Source organism: Sprattus sprattus (genome assembly GCF_963457725.1).
Source record: "Sprattus sprattus genome assembly, chromosome: 3".
NCBI classification, from domain to species: Eukaryota; Metazoa; Chordata; class Actinopteri; order Clupeiformes; family Clupeidae; genus Sprattus; species Sprattus sprattus.
The window spans coordinates 17,807,618-17,820,475 of NC_137922.1; the positions used below are offsets into that span (position 1 = coordinate 17,807,618).

General features: G+C 43.4%; 1 protein-coding gene across 1 annotated transcript in view; it reads right to left on the bottom strand.

Annotated features, from left to right (window-relative positions):
* Positions 1–12,858, bottom strand: part of LOC308362650 (transmembrane protein 131-like) — a gene marked incomplete at its 5' end in the record, with an annotated part of 39,885 nt that overhangs the window by 9,648 nt on the left and 17,379 nt on the right. Inside the window, 17 exons of the mRNA XM_080835379.1 lie at positions 198–383; positions 550–736; positions 1,533–1,675; positions 3,028–3,179; positions 4,392–4,458; positions 4,711–4,820; positions 5,168–5,306; positions 5,575–5,689; positions 6,285–6,360; positions 6,886–7,038; positions 7,377–7,463; positions 7,861–7,965; positions 9,361–9,495; positions 11,033–11,143; positions 11,583–11,753; positions 12,240–12,393; positions 12,626–12,734. Coding sequence (XP_080691505.1) covers positions 198–383; positions 550–736; positions 1,533–1,675; positions 3,028–3,179; positions 4,392–4,458; positions 4,711–4,820; positions 5,168–5,306; positions 5,575–5,689; positions 6,285–6,360; positions 6,886–7,038; positions 7,377–7,463; positions 7,861–7,965; positions 9,361–9,495; positions 11,033–11,143; positions 11,583–11,753; positions 12,240–12,393; positions 12,626–12,734 — 2,200 coding nt within the window. The remainder of the gene's footprint in view (positions 1–197; positions 384–549; positions 737–1,532; positions 1,676–3,027; positions 3,180–4,391; positions 4,459–4,710; positions 4,821–5,167; positions 5,307–5,574; positions 5,690–6,284; positions 6,361–6,885; positions 7,039–7,376; positions 7,464–7,860; positions 7,966–9,360; positions 9,496–11,032; positions 11,144–11,582; positions 11,754–12,239; positions 12,394–12,625; positions 12,735–12,858) is intronic.

The following is a 12,858-nucleotide window of genomic DNA, read 5'->3' on the forward strand; positions in this document are numbered from 1 at the left end:
CTCAAACCAACTGCTGTTTCAGCTCATGGTGATGAAAGTTTATGATAAGGCTTTTGTGAACGATTTCAAAGCTCGTCTATTAAATTCTGACATAGTGTTTTTTACAACACGATGACTACAAGCGAAGCGCCTGTTTTTTTGTGAGTGACACATAGCTTTCAAAGCCTGAATAACAAACACTGGGGTGGTATTCTCACCTCATGATGATGGAAATGATGATGTAGAGCTCCAGCTCCCAGGTGGGGCGTGGCAGGGCCTCAGCACACGTGGACAGCAGGTGGTAGGGCAGCGAGGCGTTCAGCACGAAGGCGAACGACGAGCCGCCTGCCGACACCAGCCGCAGCTCACGGATCACACGCGACGCTGTGAAGTCTGGCGTGAACCTGGTAAGACAGAGACACACACACACACACTGTACCTTGCAGGCTAAATTCATAACAAATATTATTTCCTCAGATATAATATATTGGAAGCTACTGAGGTTCTTCTTTTGTACAGTGTATAAATCAGACTAATAACAAGTAGACGTTTCTGCATAAAGACACTCACATTATAACAATGTCTTTGGACGCGTTTGGATTGAGCACAAACTCTTGACAGTTGACGACTTTGAAGCCATAGCCTTCACAGGCGTAACCGTTGATCTCCATGGCTTGGATGTGCAGAGGAAGCCGACCGGTGTTCTCCACTTTAAAGGATCTTCTGAGGCTGAAGTTGGGTTCTTTTAGTTTCAATTCTTAGAAAGACCAAAGAAGAAAAATCTGTTTTAGAACTACTGAGAAGAATACAGGACAATAATGTACAATAAATGCAAATTCAGGGAAAATTTCAAACCCATATCACACTCACACACAAACAAAACTGCTAATAATGGTTAATTTTGGATTCCGCAAAGACTGCAATACACTTATATCCCCATGCCTAATAACCAGTTATGTTTCACAAAAACAAAATAATAAAACATATGTTTTGCAAGTCATTGTATGCGCACTTTGGCTAGAAAGCTTTTCATTCTAGTTTAAGAATTTTTCTTCAGAAGTTCTTTCCCGTTGGCAACAGTCTCTGGTGGCCCGATTCTCTTGCACACTAGCAACCTAGCTGCTCGTCTAGGCTAAGCTCACACTTACTGTCTGAACAGTCACACAGGAGAGCCTCGCTCAGCTCACACTTACTGTCTGAGCAGTCACACAGGAGAGCCTCGCTCAGCTCACACTTACTGTCTGAGCAGTCACACAGGAGAGCCTCGCTCAGCTCACACTTACTGTCTGAACAGTCACACAGGAGAGCCTCGCTCAGCTCACACTTACTGTCTGAGCAGTCACACAGGAGAGCCTCACTCAGCTCACACTTACTGTCTGAGCAGTCACACAGGAGAGCCTCGCTCAGCTCACACTTACTGTCTGAACAGTCACACAGGAGAGCCTCGCTCAGCTCACACTTACTGTCTGAACAGTCACACAGGAGAGCCTCGCTCAGCTCACACTTACTGTCTGAGCAGTCACACAGGAGAGCCTCACTCAGCTCACACTTACTGTCTGAGCAGTCCCGCAGGAGAGCCTCGGTCAGTTTGAAGCGCAGGGAGCTGCCAGGCCCGGGCGGTTTTCCGGCCATCTTCAGGCTCTCGTACGTGCCCTGGCCCTGCACCAGCAGGAAGTCCACCACCGTCAGGTTGTTCCTGAAGCACAACACACGCCATGAAAACGGAGCCTTACAACAAATTACACTTCATCCCTGACACCACTACACACAAATAAATACAGTATTATGGGTCATTATCCTTCATTATACCGAAAATATTGATTCATGACTACTAAATATCAATGTTTAGAGCAACAATCATAGCAATTGTCGTTCCAATGTTGTTCCAATTACAGCTAAAATCTATAGCATGAAAAACATTCCATGTTGCAAGCACAGCATGCATGTGCCTCTGGAGTTCTGATGACAAACAGTTAGTAGAGTAGTGCAGTGCTAGTGCAGCAGATGGAGTTACATTCTTTCAGCAAACTTTTTCAGAAATGAGAAGCAGTCCATGGCTACAAGCAGCCAAGGCGGCTGGCCGCTGAACAACCCAGCTAGCATTTACAAGGGTTCCCATAATCAGATTTCACACTGACAGTGTCTCGAGTCAGATCCACTGGCATATTAAATGATTCCATGGGTGTGGGGTCTTGTGCTAAGCCAATCTGTGTGTGCTTGACGTATTTATTTATTCATTGTTTGTTTTTATATTGCATTTCTGATCAAACGCGTTTGCTTGTATTCTATCTGGATCGATTACTAAAGATATACTTTGTGGCAGAATCTATTCAATTCCTGGATTAGGATAATAACTAACCACTAATAGGTCTGCTCATGTTGTGAATTTTAATGGATGATCTGAAGCAGAAATATGAGCTCATCTCAGAATCTAGAGGTCATATCTTATTGCCCCCACCAGGGGGTGAGTTATAAAGGGGCGTCTTCTTGACTGCCATCCAGAAGAGCCCGCTGACCTCTGCAACCATTACTTCTGTGATAACTTTGCTCACATGGGTAAGCCAGAGACAGCTTTATTAGATAAGGCGGTAATCCATTCCTGCAATTGCCCCGTAACCACTCTCCTGTGCACAGCAAAAACAATCAGAAGGGAAGAGGGGCCCGATGGGACACTCGCTGGGGTTTTCCAGGGTTTGCCGACTAGTCAGTTAAATGTCTTGGGCTTTAGAATTGCAATGCATGACACAAGCTCACTTCTGCACACCTTAGAAAAAAGAAAATCACATTTCCCCCAACGTAATATCCCTGAAGAATTGCCCAGCTGAAGGTGTGAAGGAAACAAACATTTCCCCAGTCCCCTTGGCTAAACCAATGTTCAGCTTACTAATATAGTTCAAAATGTACGAGTGGTTTTATTCCTCAGCTTGTGCCAGAGTTTGTTTGCAACTGACTCTAATGTATCACTATGTATGTGGCGCTGTTCTTTACGTGTCCCCAGTGTACCATTTTCTAATTGCTAGTGTGATGAGATGCTGTGCTGTCCAGTACCTGATGACGAGCAAGGAGGTGAGCGTGTAGTTACTGATGGGGCTGAACTTCACAGTGAAGCCTTTAGCCTCCCCTGGCAGGAGGTGCAGGTTGTGTACAAACGGTCGGGTCTGCCCCTCTGTGAAGCTGCTGCTGGCTCTCGTCACGGAAGTCTAAAAAGCAGAACCACAACAGAATCACTCATGAGCCTCTCCGTGATCCATGACCTAGGAGGGATTTTTTTCCTCTGGGTTCCATGATAACATAAGGTGTTCCGAAGTGTCCGGAGCTGTGAGAGATTTACTAGCTAGCTAATGAAGAAAACTAAATGCCCACTCAAAAAAAGTACTTTAAACTAAAAAAAAAAACTAAAACATGGGCTCCCAAAATGTGTAATTGCATGGGAACTGAGTTTACAAACAAACTGCCTTGCTGTACAGTGAAGTCAAATGAATGCTTACAAAGCAATGCAGAAAACACAGAATAAGTTAAGACTGAGAACGGAAGTGAAAGAAAAGAGGAAGAAAAACCCAACAACCCTGTATGCATGCATACCAATATGCATACCATGGCACCACTTTGGTTTCTAGAGAAAAAAGGAGTGGGACTTCTGTGGAAATGAGATACCATTTCAGACCTATGGCGGTCTAAGACCTGGCCCTCATGCAGTATTCAAATGGCTCTCCAAAGAAAATGAAAACAAAGACAGAGTGGCGTCCCTGGCAGCATATTTACACACACACACACACACACACACAAAAACACACACACACACACACACACACACACACACACACACACACACACACACACACATGCTCGACTTTGGCCCTGTTATCCGACGGGCGGAACAACTCCCATACACAATAGCCAAGTAAGCTGAGATGAAAGGCGAGGATAAACCCAACATGGAGCAATATGACAGATTTTTTTATATATAAAAAAAAACACAACTGTTATCTTATCTACCTATTTTACTTCTTAGTCACATGCAGAGCATGAAGATGCTTTATGGAAAAGCAAGTCTAGACTGGTGACACCCAAACCAGCGATACCTGGGAGGCAGTGGGTGGCTAGAAATGATAAGGAAACTACAGCAAATGTGTGGTCCTTCCTCAGTTTCCTAGCAACATGCTAGAATTTGTACATTTGTTATCTATAGATATTAAAAGCATAAACAAAAACGTGAAACCGGGAAAAGTTTCTGGCAAAATGACGGTAAACCATTGAATGAAAACCCCCTAAAACTCTGATGACCTCATGCAGAAAGTTTTTATCTGATAAAGCCATATACATGAAATATGAGCCCACCCTCAAACTCAAAGAGGTTGTTTCGATGAGTGGAGCTGAAAAAGACCAGACCCATCGAGAATCACACCACTCACCTGATTCCTGTGTATCTGGAACTCTAAAGTGGTGGTGTCAATGCTGGGGAGATTTTTGACTGGGAGCCTGCCGATCAAGAGAAACACACACACACACACCCACACACACACCCCCACACACACACACACCCCCCCCCCCCCCCCCCACACACACACACACACATACACACACACACACACACACACACACAAACATGCACGCACGCACACATTTAAAGGAATGCATGCTACCAAACAATACTGCTTAACTTCAAAATGCCATTACACTGCACAACTATCAAAAAGAATATTGCTGTGTTGTTGGAAAAAGGGTGTTTACCTCTCTAAGAGCTTTTCTGCGAACGCTAAGGGATTGGGGTAGAGGGCCAGAGGGAGGATCTGGATGTAGACGGGAACGTCGGCTGGGTTTTCAAGCAACACTTCCACTTCCTGAAAACACAAGGGGACCAGCATGAGGATTTTATTTTTTTTTAAAGCTGAAGAAAACTTAGTCACTCTTGGACAATTCACTTGGATATTTCAAGTAAATATACCATGATGATGCCATACTATTACTTCAAAAAACAACAACATAGGAGAAACAACGTCTTGTTCAGGTTGATTGTGCTCAATAAATATCGCTTTATTTTTACACTTCCTTGTAACAGCTGGTAAACCGTCAGTCAAAAAACCTTTAAGGGGTATACAGACTAAAAGGCTATTCCCCGCAAGAGGAAGTAGTAGCCGACCGACATGCTGGTGTTGTCTAGTAAAGAGCGAGCAATGGGGATGCTTACTGAGGAGCTGTTGGTGTTGGTGAGGGGGAAGAGGATCCGCCGTGGTGACTGGATGAGGGAGGGCCACATCATGCGGGCGCTTACTCTGGCCTGGACGTTTTTCTGCAGGTCAGTATTCACTTCAAAGACACCTTCCACCCTTCAAATTGAGCAGGTGATTAAAACAACAGTTACTGGGTAAATAGACAATGATAACAAGAACAACATTGTCAACAAGAACAACAACAACGACAAACATTAACAACAACAACAACAACAACGACAAAAATAAAAAAGACAAAACACCAAATTCACAGAAAGAAATATCAGTGAAGTCAACCAAAGAATACATGTCATTATGTTGATGTTTTGTCATGATGACTGTACTCTCTCTATTCAGTCGCAGTGGTCCCGAGTGGGTTACTCACTCGTGTCTGGAGCTGTCCCTGATTTCCTCCCAGGTCCTGAGCAGCGTCTGGTGCAGGTCTGCATCGCCATCCAACAGGTCCTCCTGCATCACAGGTCCGTGAGGCTTTGGTTCGTCTGAATGACACACACACAGGGGAATAAGGCATTTTCATGTATCCATAATAAGACACACAACGGGTGTCCATGCAGATTTGCTGCTTGGACCGCAAGAATTTCATTTAGCAATTATCTGTGCTTTTCATTTCTTCATTTCAATTTTAGCTGGAGGGAAAAACGTTTAGTTGGGTATTTGCAGGTTAACTTTACTACAATGGTATAAGTCATTCTTGGTAGAGAACAGTTACAGAGTACTACAGTCTTGGCTTGAAGATGCAGACCGCTATACGGTTTCGAGAAAGGTTGTTGACATTTGAGCTAGCCAGCCAATCAAATGACAGCCCTACTTTCTGTGCTCCTGATGCCCCGTGTTGATTGGCTGGGATTGCTTATGGCTTGGTCCAGGCCACTATGTTTGTTTCCCATTTACAGAGCCAGGATTGTGTACAGAGCTTTGGCAACTAGAGGACTGTGACGAGCAATTTGCTGAATTTGCCAAAAAGTGTATTGGATTAGAATCACAGACTTTAAGGGGCATCAGGACATCACTAGAGGTGCCAAGATAACATGGGAGACCATCAAATTCATACATGATATGATCACATGTACTTACATTTTCTCAGGAAAGGCATTCCCACATAACAATGGTTGCCACACTGCAAACTGGCATCAAAATAAATATTTGCGACCTGCAAGAGACAACATTTTAGCAGTGAATAAAGACCCAATTCAGACTCCAAGTTAACAGTTAACTGTGCAGCATTGCTGAAGGGCTCAATATGTTTTTGACGGCGCTGTTTACAAGGGGGATCATGTTACTAATGAGACCTCCAGCACATGCCCTTCTAGACACCAACTACAGCCAACACTCCTCTCTGGAATATTAGATAATATGACCCATTAAATCCCATCCATTCCTTTTTTGCTTAGAGAGGGCATGTGTGTGTGTGTGTGTGTGTGTGTGTGTGTGTGTGTGTGTGTGTGTGTGTGTGTGTGTGTGTGTGTGTGTGTGTGTGTGTGTGTGTGTGTGTGTGTGTGTGTGTGTGTGCGCGTGCGCGTGCGCGTGCGCGTGTGCGTGTGTGTGTCTGTATGGAGGAGGTGGCTTTCAGGGGCTATACAGACATTTTTTGACATATGATAATTGCTTTGTGCATTCATCACTCTTTTTAAAAATTCCAAACATACCAGCGACGGGTATGAGCAGCTGACTGTACCTTGGACCTGCGTTTGGGTTCGATCTCGTCTCTGCTGTTCTTGAGGCGCTTGTGATAAAAGCGCGGGTCTTCTGTCAGGGAGCCGACCTGCTGCACCCTCACCCTCTGTGAGAATGAGCTGCTGATGCTCAGGCACTGGTGCACCACTTTGCCCTGCACACGACACAACATTGTATGTAACATAACAATGACGTACACTACAAGACAAACACACAAGTCACTTCACCTACACACACCCTAAACAATGTACTAGCTAAGACGTCAGACAAGTTGGTTACTTAGAACAGCACTATAAGTCCAAGGTATTATTTTTTGTATTATGTCATACACCAAACAGGCAACAAAACAGTTACTCACACTATCAGTGATTACTTCAGGACATGTGTGTTAAACACAAAACAAAATGCTTTCTGTAGGTACTAAAATCCACTTGTTTGTAGACTAAGTTAAGCTACATGGAGATAGGGTAGTTTAAATTCTGCAGCTCTCACTGGGAAAGATGGAGGAAGGATGATGTGTTTTGGGGAACTGGTCAAACTGCCCACTGCTACGACAGCCTTCACTGGAATGGTCAATATCTGGAAAAGGACAAACGCAAACAAGGAGAGACAAACACATTAGGGTATGAAATCCCATATGAGCGCTGAGGATGCTCCTCCCTGTATTTTAAAGGACTTCGATGGGACAACAATATAAAATACAGCTCAGAGTCATAAACCACAGGATACCAAGTACCAATAAATTAATATGTATGTTGCTTATTGACTGATCAAACCCAGTGAGTGGGACCCATAAAGGCCAACAGTAATAGGTCTGATTAAGGGTGCAATAGACTGTGCAAAGTCCATGAAGTGGTTGGACGAGTGTTACTACGCAGTTAAGAGAAAACATGAAACACACTCAGCCCCTAACAGTCTCTGTACAAACAAAATGAAAAGTTATGACTTGCAAATGCAGCCAAGCATAGCGTCTCACCTCGTAATCTGTCGTGATGTGCACCGCCCCGTCGTACACACCCTCCAGGTCCTTAGCAACCAACGTTACCCTGAAGGCTGCATAGTAACCAGAAGCCAGAATGACCTGGAGGGACACACACACACACAAACGTAAATCACATTTTCATACTGCTTTGCCTATGACTCAATTGAGAGTTGTGTTTGTGCTAGCTAACAAACAATGGTGCCTTCACAGGGGAGGACTATTTACCCTCCCATCACTAAAACCACTGTAGGAATGCCAGGAGGCTCAGGGCAGATAACTAAAGAGGGGTAATATTTATTTAGCCTTTTAAAGGTAAAACAGCAGGACGGTAGGCGTAATTGTCATAAATATGATCTCCTACACAGAGAATCATCCATCTATAAATGAAAAAATTAAAATTAAAAGGTGCTTGAAGGGCCTGAGTAATTGCATCAGAACCTCTCTCTGTTTTAAGAATTTCCATGGAGGAGTCAGAATATTGTCATCCACAGGGATTAGCATTATATGTGCCGTCAACTTATTCTTATCTAGCTGGCCTTCCTTGTGCTGATAGCCTAAAAAGTAAAGAGACTACAGTATGGGGGAGGGGAATTAGCTACAACAACAAAGTAACTCTTATTACGGTGGAACATTATGTAACAGACAGACTGTACTTCTTTATTCTTCAAAACTTCTCAGGCAATATCCTGTAGCCAGTTGAATTCATCACTCAAAACAAAACAGGAAGAAGTATCAGCTGACGCACCAAAAAAGGTTCCTCTTTTACCACAGCTCAACATCAAACAAGACCAAAGTTCTTCTCATCAACCAACATGGTGAATTATACCAAAATGTTACATCCTAATGATTTATTATGTTATTCCTTATATGATAAAATATTAATTAGGATGCACATTAGTCCTTGAGGTACGGAACGAATAAAACACACCTTTTTTCAGCTTGATCGAAAAAAAAGTGTTATGCAGACACCAAGCACCTTAGGGCTCAGATACACATACGCGTTTTTGTAAAAACGCGACGCTAGGAAATGCATTGATTCCTATGGTACGGGGCGCTTTGCGTGAAAGCGCGCCGTACCATAGGAATCAATGTATTTCCTAGCGTCGCGTTTTTACAAAAACGCGTATGTGTATCTGAGCCCTTACTGCTTTTGATGTGCTAACACTACTGCAAGAAAAGACCTTAGGCAAATTTGTGTAAGTGACCTTCCTATTGACCAAATTGTATCCATACTGTGTGTAACCTATTGACCAAATTGTATCCATACTGTGTGTAACCTATTGACCAAATTATAGCCATACTGTTTGTAACCTATTGACCAAATAGTATTCATGCTGTGTGTAACCTACTGACCATATAGTATTCATACTGCATCCTTCATGCTGTTAATTTTGTTTGCACTTTTTGTCCCCCAAAAAGAGCAGGGGATGCTTCACACAAAATGAATATATGGTACAGAGAAGAGACAAACTATTCAAAATGCATTCAGTTTACCGTTTTGTGTGTGGAGGCCGTAGAGTTGTGGAGCTCTTTGGTCCGGGTCAGCGCTGAGGTTCTGTTGCCCCTCTCGGTCTTCAACAGCTCCATGGACAGGCTGTCCCCCGTCACCAGCCAGGGCCTGATCACCAGCTGTGGGGCAAAAAGGGAAAGTTCAGACACTCGAGACACCTTATCTACCCCTCATGTATCTTTATATATTCATCGTGTTTCACTTCTTAAGTATACCGTTTCCCTTTAGTTCAACAAAAACAGCACAACTCTGCTGCCCACTGATGACCAGCAAGCAACAGAGGTACAGGACGGCATTGTTTAATGCGTAAAATATGGAAGACCCAACGTTTGGGTGACAAGTGCACTAGGACACACCGACCTTCAGTTACCTTAGCACTTCTCCCACCGTCTTTGCTTATTATTGATGGCTTCACTCTTTAAGCTGAATTCAAGATTCTTGACTACCCCGTGTCTTGCCTACAGTCCTTTACTGTGTTAGAGAACAAAGCTCTAGTGTTAACCACAGGATAATAGGTCACTCCAGGCAGTGCCACAAAGCTACAACTACCATGATTATTAACCCAAAACTATCACCCGTTGTTCATGTTCTCCAACCTTTAGGTAACCTGGCTAATCCACTATAGGGGGCAGATGCCTAACCCAAATGGCTTTCCCCGCCGTTATAAATGTCAAGGCAGATGTGTGGTTCATTAGTCAAACGGCGCCGTCTTTAGGGCCTCTGTCATGGCGTCCAGTTAAATGTTTGTTGAAGCGATCTGCAGATTCTGAACCTATATGTTCAGGGAGGGTGATGTTTACATTGCAGTAGGTAAACTTGATAAAAGAATAGCTGAGTTAATGGGGCGTAAGGCATCTGCTTTTACATAGAAACGTAATGGTTTCGAAACTAAGACATATTTAGATTAGATTAGATTCAACATAGTCATTGAGCAGGAAACGGGCACAAAGCCAATCAAATGCAGTCAGCATATAAAAAACCACACACGCAAAAATATGCTATATTTTACAATACGGACCATAGAGAGTAACAATGTAAAAATATTATTTATTTAAATTAAATACGCGTTAATCGCGCAATAATAAAGAAAAAAAAATTGGTGAATTTGAGAAACGGACAGAGTTAGAAAATAGAGGGTGCAAATGTATTGTTGTATACACAGTGTGAAGAGCATATGTACATTTGGTTAAGTAAGTAGACTATACAAAAGATATGTACAATTGGTACCATTATTTGAACAGCGTAGGTAAGTATATGTGCAGTGCAAACAGTGCAAATAACATGTTCTTTAAAGTACTGGAAACAGTGCAGTGCGGTGCATTAGTGCAATGATGCTATTAGAAGGGTGGTGTGGAGTTCAGTGGGGTCACAGCCTCGGGGAAGAAGCTCTTTCTAGGTCCAAGTCTAAGCATTTTTAGGTCATCTTATACAAAAGTAACCACCAGCTTTGGAGTAAAAATGGATATGTGTCTTTTGTAAATAGGCCAATGAAAGTGGGTGAGTTTTAAGATTATAAACATGATAACTTGGTGCGGCATGATGAAAATGTGCTCGGAAGTAATATTTAATTTATGGATTGGACAGGAAAGCAGATTCCTGATAAAGAAAAGGGTAATCTACCCGTCATCGTAGGCAGGGGTGAGGGTTAGAAATTACCTCTATGGGATTGCTGTTGACCACCACAAACACTATGCTACTGGTGTCTGTGGCACTGAGTACACCAAAGTCCAGGAGGTGCTCCTGTAGACTTGGAGGAAGGACCTGTGGCTGTGAAGGAAGAGGAACGCACAATAGAGAAACATATGTTAGGGACAGTAAGTCAAAGTACAAAGCCCTAGAAGCTTATAGTAGTGGTGGTAACTTCTCAATTACATTAATCGTTTTTACAAATTAATGTTAATGTATCAGAACAAGCAAAGTGAATAAGAACAAATTCTCTGAAAAGGCTTCAACACACCCCCACCATTGCACATGAAATGCAATTGTGCTGAATTAGTATTGATTCTCTCTAAACCAGGTTAAAACCCTGCTGACATTAGGAGTCTCTCTGAGGAGAGTGAATGGTGAGTGAGTGAGTGAGTGAGCGAGTGAGTGAATAAATGAATGAATGAACAAGCGAACGAGTGAGTGAGTGAATAAGTGAGTGAATGAACGAGTGAGTGAGCAAGCGTGTTAGCGAGCGAGTGAGTTCATGGCCGCTGTCTACCTCCAGGAAGCCGGTGTAAGCCCGCACAGGCAGGTGGAAGCGGGAGGCGTTGGTGACCAGCAGGATGTTGCTGTCGATGTGGATGGTGGGGCGGGAGGGGCGGAAGTGAAGCGTGAAGATGTAGCGGGCCTCGCGGGGCGGCACCAACACCGGCTCGCTGAAGTTCTGCACCTGCAGGGGAGGAAGAGGAAGAGGAGGAGGAAGAGGGTGACAGGAGGAGATAAGGGAGAGGAAGGATGGGGAGAGGAACAGAGTGGGAGGAGGCAGGGCACGGGGGGGGGGGGGGGGGGGTCGCAGGAGAAGAGGGGAAAGGGAAGATGAGTAGATAGAAAAGGAGGAAGAAAAAGCAGAAGGGAAAAGGAGAGGGGCAACAGAGGGACGTTTTGGCAGAGAGAGCAGAGGATGGATAAACAGGAAGAGAGGGGAGAGGAGGTGAAGTGAGGTAAGGATGGTTGGTAGTGGAGGAGGAAAAGGAGGAGGAAGAGAGGTAGTTAATGATTGTCACTCCTTTATATTCACATTCACAGAGCCATAGATTCATTTACAACAAAAATGCATGCATGTAGGCTTGCCAAACACACAGACAAAACTACATTTCCAATAAACTTGAAGTCTGCAAACAAGGTACACAAGGTACACATGCGAACACACACTCACTTTGAACATGGTTTTGGCCTCGTCCGGCAGCGAGACGTCATGGATGAGAATGGGAAAGTTAAAGGTGTTGGTGAGGACTATGGGCCTCTCCTGTGGGTCTGGGGGACTGTCTCTGATGTGGAACAGGGTGACTGTGTGATCGAATCCCAGATACCTGTCAGGGCAAGAGGGAATGCTTCTTTATTTACCGAATACCACATTTTTAACACTTACTTTTTTAATAATTTGAATTGTTGTAAAATATTATCCTCTTAAAAGCAACACATACCCCAACTGCACTTTAATGACTACTATTAATTCATATTTTAGCTCTACAAAATGCTACTAAATATGATTTGTTCATTCTTATTCTTGCTTAAATTATCTGAAAAAAAAAATACTCATACCCTTCTAAAACTTCAGTTTGATATGGAATTTCAAGTTTGGAGTAGCTTTTCTCTTTTGCTTTCACCGTTATTTTACCAGATATCTGCGACGGTCTTTTCACCTTGGACGCTGAGAAAAAGGGAAATGAAAAGTAAATTAGCCACATATACCTTATCATCAGAAGCACAATAAGATGCAACTCAGCTCACAAGACAACATGACTGCTTAAAGCTAAGAGTTACATGAAGCCCTT